The sequence below is a fragment of the Carassius gibelio genome, chromosome B21 (assembly GCF_023724105.1).
Source record: "Carassius gibelio isolate Cgi1373 ecotype wild population from Czech Republic chromosome B21, carGib1.2-hapl.c, whole genome shotgun sequence".
Taxonomy (NCBI): Eukaryota; Metazoa; Chordata; class Actinopteri; order Cypriniformes; family Cyprinidae; genus Carassius; species Carassius gibelio.
Genome location: NC_068416.1, coordinates 3,683,208 through 3,690,104, shown reverse-complemented (window position 1 = coordinate 3,690,104; position 6,897 = coordinate 3,683,208). Strand labels below are relative to the sequence as shown.

At 41.4% G+C, this 6,897-nt stretch overlaps 1 protein-coding gene across 1 annotated transcript; it reads right to left on the bottom strand.

Annotated features, from left to right (window-relative positions):
• Positions 1 to 2,858: 2,858 nt before the first annotated feature.
• Positions 2,859 to 4,732, bottom strand: LOC127985991 (uncharacterized). Its single transcript, XM_052588220.1, has 3 exons — positions 4,162 to 4,732; positions 3,727 to 3,826; positions 2,859 to 3,427 (listed from the first exon to the last, which is right to left on the bottom strand). Exons 1-3 carry the CDS (start codon positions 4,238 to 4,240, stop codon positions 2,914 to 2,916), a joined length of 693 nt encoding a protein of 230 aa, XP_052444180.1. The 5' UTR covers positions 4,241 to 4,732; the 3' UTR covers positions 2,859 to 2,913.
• Positions 4,733 to 6,897: the final 2,165 nt, after the last annotated feature.

Genomic DNA, 6,897 nt, shown 5'->3' with positions numbered 1-6,897 from the left:
CCCTCCATTGAAGCTGTGTGTACGGTATACTGTCCATGTCCAGAAAGGTAAGAAAAACATCAAAGTAGTCCATGTGACATCAGAGGGTCCGTTGGAACTTTTTGAAGCATCGAAAATACATTTAGGTCCAAAAATAGCAAAAACTATGACTTTATTCAGCATTGTCTTCTCTTCCGTGTCTGTTGTGAGAGAGAGTTCAAAACAAAGCAGTTTGTGATATCCGGTTCGTGAACGAATCATTCGATGTAACCGGATCTTTTTGAACCAGTTCACCAAATCGAACTGAATCGTTTGAAATGGTTCACATTTCCAATACGCATTAATTCACAAATGACTTAAGCTGTTAACTTGTTTAATGTGGCTGACACTCCCTCTGAGTTCAAACAAACCAATATCCCGGAGTAATTCATTTACTCAAACAGTTCACTGACTGAACTGCTGTGAAGAGAGATCTGAAGATGAACACCGAGCCGAGCCAGATAACGAACAACAGACTGACTCGTTCTTCAGTCAAGAACAGTTTCTGTCAGACGCGTCCGATTCGAGAACTGAGGAGGGCAATCATCGCAAATGAAGTCATTACGTAGAGCGCAAAAGAACCGGTGAACCATTTTCTTCAACCGGTTCTTGACTTGAGAACGAGTCAATCTTTTGTTCGTTATCTGGCTCGGCTCAGTGTTCATCTTCAGTTCTCTCTTCACATCAGTTCAGTCAGTGTACTGTTTGAGTAAATGAATTACTCCGGGATATTGGTTTGTTTGAACTCAGAGGGAGTGTCAGCCACATTAAAAAAGTTTACAGCTTAAGTCATTTGTGAATTAATGCGTATTGGAGATGTGAACCATTTCAAACGATTCAGTTCGATTTGGTGAACTGGTTCAAAAAGATCCGGTTACATCGAATGATTAGTTCACGAACCGGATATCACAAACTGCTTTGTTTTGAACTCTCTCTCACAACAGACACGGAAGAGAAGACAATGCTGAATAAAATCGTAGTTTTTGCTATTTTTGGACCAAAATGTATTTTCGATGCTTCAAAAAGTTCCAACTGACCCTCTGATGTCACATGGACTACTTTGATGATGTTTTTCTTACCTTTCTGGACATGGACAGTATACCGTACACACAGCTTCAATGGAGGGACTGAGAACTCTCGGACTAAATAAAATAAAATTAAAATATCTTAAACTGTGTTCCGAAGATAAACGGACGTCTCACGGGTTTGGAACAACATAAGGGTAAGTTATTAGTTAAATAATTTTGATTATTGGGTGAACTAACCCTTTAAAGTGTGGCCAGAAATGGCCAAAGTGAAATGCATATGTGTGTGTGCCTGACATTATGTGTTGATGTGCCTGACTATGTGTTGGTGGGTCGCTGGTGGTGGAGGACTGTGCTTCTCCTCCTCCTACCCCCCTCTCGATCGCCAGCCAAATACAACCAACGCCTCAACCATTGCTCCACCTCCTGGTTCGTAGATTCTCTGCATCCAGGATTTCTCCGAATGGCTTCTAGAAACAAACAATTAAAAGATATCATGGCAGGTTTCAGAGTTTAAATAAGACCTTTTAAAGGCAAGTAAAGACAGGCAATGCCATTTAAAACTTAAATTTCATTTAGGCCTTTAAGTTAAGTCCCATTCTTCTGTTAAATTTGTGTGACAGACTTAAGGGAAAGGATAGCATAATTTGTTCATACAGTTTCTTTACCACTATAAAGTTAAACAGACCCAGACCTTACAAAAGAGAGGTATACATAGCCTGACAAGCCAGACTATATCATAATGTGTAGTCCAGCCACGAACGATAGACTAACACCTCTTTCACACATTCATGGTTATTTTGAAAAACAAAATACATTTATCTGCATTTATGTCCTTTGATAAAAACAAAGATTTGCCTCTAAAAACAGTGGCCACTACACTGGAGGAGACTTTATTCACCCTGTATTGAGGGGTGGCAGCTCATCAAAGTGACTACAAAGCTGGTAAATGAACCTTAAAATGTTGCCTGGTACATCTAACCAACACTTTTACCTGTAACAACATTTTTGACTTCTAGGCCCTGGAATGATGTTTTGCCATGGAGGCCTGTCCAATTGATTTTGCAGGCCAAGTCATTCTTAAGAAGCATCTTCATGACCCTCCACACAGTGTCCTTGAGGGTTACGCCCCCAGCAAGGCCCAGTGTCAGCACCTGGAAAACAAAAAACAAAAACATTTTTTTGAAAATATGAATGTTCATTGCAGAGAAAGCAAAAAAAAAAAAAAAAAAAAAAAAAAAAGTTCAGAAAAAAAATCCTTCTACTAATGATAAAAGTAATTATTACCAAGTCCTTTCTCTTCTCTGGGTTTGTCTTAATGTCGCGGTCCAGCGCCAAAAGAGACTCAGCATCCCTCAACGGCAGGAAACTTCCGGCCATGTGGTGTCCATGGGGTGTAGGTGTAGAAGAGAGATCCTGAACAATCCGCAGCAGATTTCTTTGCATATCACACATCACCTCCTGCTTGGCAATGATCTCTCGTAGTAATGCTGAAACCAGAACAAAAACGGTTAATTCCTTGCCAGCTGTAACATAGAAATGAATTTTAAATGGAAATAGAGCATAAGGTCTCACCAGAGTGCAGGTCCATCTCAGAAGCAGCATGAGGGGCAAGATGGAATGGCTCCGGAGTTCCATGGTGGCGAGATGGCTGGGAGGGAAGATGGTAGGATGGCTCAGGAGTTCCATGGTGGCGAGACGATTGAGAGGGAAGATGGTAAGATGGCTCAAGAGTTCCATGGTGGCGAGACGATTGAGAGGGAAGATGGTAGGATGGCTCAGGAGTTCCATGGTGGCGAGACGATTGAGAGGGAAGATGGTAGGATGGCTCAGGAGTTCCATGGTGGCGAGACGATTGAGAGGGAAGATGTTAGGATGGCTCAGGAGTTCCATGGTGGCGAGACGGCTGGGAGGGAAGATGGTAGGATGGCTCAGGAGTACCATGGTGGCGAGACGGCTGGGAGGGAAGATGGTAGGATGGCTCAGGAGTACCATGGTGGCGAGACGGCTGGGAGGGAAGATGGTAGGATGGCTCAGGAGTTCCATGGTGGCGAGACGGCTGGGAGGGAAGATGGTAGGATGGCTCAGGAGTTCCATGGTGGCGAGACGGCTGGGAGGGAAGATGGTAGGATGGCTCAGGAGTTCCATGGTGGTGAGATGGCTGGGAGGGAAGATGGTAGGATGGCTCAGGAGTTCCAAGGGCGTGAAACGGCTGCAGAGAGGCAAGTTGACTAGCTGGAGGAGATATTTCATCTGATGAGGAAATGGCATCACGCAACAGTGACGGCAGAGGTGGAATGGAGGGGACCTTAGGGAGGACTGGTTTGCGCGTCACAGGCTCCTCATCAGACTCCTCCTGACTCAAGAGGAAGCGCTGGTTTGTTCTTTGAAGAGAGAAAACTAAAATTATTTACAACCCTACAGCCGTGTAAGGCCCATTTACACTGCCTACTATGAAGAGACCCATCCATGAATAAAACTAAGGTTTTGAAGTAAATTAAATCCCACAGTTACGGTTTCTCACCAACTACCCCACATACTATTTTTTTCAGTGAGACTTCTTACAGAAATTTGGCAACTTAAATGCTTAAATCTTTTTACATGCCTTAGTTTAAAGACAAACATTATGTAGAAAAACTGAGCAAAATCTGAGTGCAAAACGTTCAGCAGATTTGCGACATACTTGGTTTTTCTTTTTTTTGGCCTCCCCTCCTCTGCTTCTGACTGGAGGTCTGTGTCATCTTCTGCCCTACGAAGTTTCAACCTTGCCTCACTAAAGCTATCTGTCAAGAATGGGAACCAAGTGACTTTACCCAAGCCGGTAATGGTGATGTGAGATAAGATCATGATTGTTATCTATTAAATCATTAGGTTCTTGTAATGTCTGCATCCCAGTGTCAAATTTACATTACAAAAAACTAATAAATACACTTAATGACACCAGTCATAAACATAAGTGTCATTAAAGTTCATGATGTGCATCATGCTAATAAGGCTTGCTCTTATGTTGACACTTTAAAATCAAGTGTTACAGTTACATTTAAATTTTAAGAAATACATAAAAAAGTGGCTTAATTGAGTCTTGAACCATGAACAATGGATTAAAGTGAACACTTACTTGCTTTGTAAAGAACCCTGATGTCATAACTTGTCCAGGTCTCCTTAGGCATCTCACAGTTCTTGATGGCCTTCAACATGGCATCGGGTTTGTAGTTAGGCCATTTACAGACCTCTCCTTCCACCCACACACCTGGCACCACCTCCACTTCATTTGTCTTAATGAAGCTCACTATGAAATACACTGAGGGATGGGGTTGGGGGCGGGGGGGAATTAAAAGTTATTTTTGTGATAAAAGGGGAATGACAACAAAACTGCCCTGTTCCCCATATGGCATCCTGAAATATTTGAATACGTCATTCAGCCTTGTACATTTTAAATCTGAAGACAAATTTGACACTACAAAAACTCCTACTTCTTTAGAATCAACCGGGTAATTAAAAAATGTCCCCATCTTTGCAAATTCACGGTAGATGATGTACTCCTGGCCTTTATAGACAATAATATTTTCCACCAAAGCAACAATCTGATTGATTCTAACACAATTGTCTCCTTCTGTAATTCTGATGTGCACACCATTCATTACCAGTTCTCTGAATTGAAGAACATCCCCTTCAAACAAGTCAGGTACAGGCCCATTTCTATGCTCTATATTTACTTGCGTTTTTGGCCACTTGACTTCAACGCTATGTTTTTGATTGTGAACTTCAGACACTCTACGGATCACCTGAGTTAGAGGGCTGTGTGGTTTCCTGATCATTTTTAATGTACACAGGTAATTTTCAAATGGAAACCCAGAGATCACATCTAAATGACCATGAATCTTTACATCATCACTAAGATGAATCAACCCATGTATATTGTAGACAACAAACTCAGGACCATACAATTTACTAAAGTGCTCCACAAATGACATAAGTAACCCTTTCACAAAACCATTTAGAGCTGAACAAATGCGGGGATTGGCTAAAATCGAGATGGCAACTGATAGCAGCTTGAAGTTGTTATACATTTCCTCAGGTAACACACCCCTAAGAACAAGAGGACCGGTGTACAGAAGGAACTGCCTGAGTTCAGTTGCCTTCCACCTTAGTCTTTCTCAGAGGTGTCAAGTAACGAAGTACAAATACTTCGTTACTGTACTTAAGTAGAAATTTGGGGTATCTATACTTTACTTGAGTAATTATTTTTCAGCCGACTTTTTACTTTTACTCCTTACATTTTCACGCAAGTATCTGTACTTTCTACTCCTTACATTTAAAAAAATAGCTTCGTTACTGCTATTTCATTCTGAATTGTTATCGTTCAAAAAGAGAGAAAGAAAAAAAACCTATCCAGATAAATTGCGCCATCCGGATGGAGTGAATTTGATTGTGGTTGGATGAGAAGTATACACATATACCATTCCGACACCCTATTGGTCCATACGCGATCCATCACACCTGCACATGACACAAATCACATCACACTGCATAGACAGTTTTGGGTTCGTTTATCAAAAAATATATTTCTTAAAAGTAGGTTGGAACCAGTAGTATTCGATCGCCTCAGAGTCAGTCCGCTTAAATTTCAAATGAAACCGGCGTCAGTCCGGTCTCCTCCCGTCTTTCAGCGCGCTCTTCAATCCGCGGACCGCGTTGGAGCAGCGCGAACTCAAACAGAGACAGAGGACACAAGGTGTGTGTTTACCGATAGATTGTTAGAATATCTCTATCTGTGAAGTTCTTTGTCATAAATACAGTTTACAAAAGGTCACGATCAGTCGGTTTCTCATCTAGTGTAAAGTTTTCGCTTGTCACCGCTAATCACGAAACAGCTGTTTCCTTACACTTATTTAAATATACTTCATTTAATCATACGTACATACACTACTGTGCAAAAGTCTTAGGCAGTATTTTCACTTAAAAGAATGGTGTTCGGCCAGTTATTTATATATTTTGCTGTAGAGTGTCAGTATAAAATATCAGTTTACATTTCCAAACATTCATTTTGCCGTTGTCAAACTGCTTGTGCATTCAAAATCGCACTAGATTATTATTAAAATTAATGGCAAACTACTGTCCTACTGACACATTGCAGCAAAAGATATAAATAACTGGCTTAAAACCCTTGGTGCTGGCGCGCTGCTGTAGGTGACATAGAGGGAGGCCACCGAAAAACCAGGCTCTTGTCTTCATGACAACAATATAAACTTTTTTTTTTTTTTTTACACACCTACTGATAGGACACCGTCAACAGTATTGACGGCAAAATAGATTATGTTTGACAGGTGCAATATTTGAAAATCTATAATAATTTATTTTATTTTTTAAATTACATTTATATCTGAATTTATGCCAACCTATAGACTTTCAAATATCAAAATGTCATGAATTAATATGTATTTGTGTACAAAATGACATGTAAACATATTTTCCTAGTATATTTTGACTTGAAACGCTTCCGACACTCGCGCGTGTTGCGTGAAAAATAGGCGTCAGTTCTATTTCCAGCATGCACGCGTTTTCCGCGCGGCTCGAGGCGCACCTGAGACGCGCGTCTCACGCAGGCAGTCTGTATGCTCTAACCTGTTAACATGGGAGCCGAATTAAAAACAGACACGCCACGCAGCTGAGACGCTTGCGCCCCGCATCCAGTGTGTCGCCGGCCTGACACGCAGCAGAAACGCCACACAGCCAGTGTGTCACCGTGAGAGTTCAAGCGCGAACTTCGCCTGATCTCATGAAGGCACGGGTTTTTATAAAAGCCCAAAACTATGTGGAAAACATGTACAACTCAAATGTATAATAAGACTGG

Excerpts from the sequence above, each read along its gene's own strand:
- LOC127985991 (XM_052588220.1), bottom strand. The coding sequence starts at position 4,240 with ATGTTGAAGGCCATCAAGAACTGTGAGATGCCTAAGGAGACCTGGACA. Across the intron at positions 3,827-4,161 it reads CAGGGTTCTTTACAAAGCAA|ATAGCTTTAGTGAGGCAAGG; the intron begins GTAAGTGTTCAC and ends CATTCTTGACAG. Across the intron at positions 3,428-3,726 it reads CCAAAAAAAAGAAAAACCAA|AACAAACCAGCGCTTCCTCT; the intron begins GTATGTCGCAAA and ends CTCTCTTCAAAG.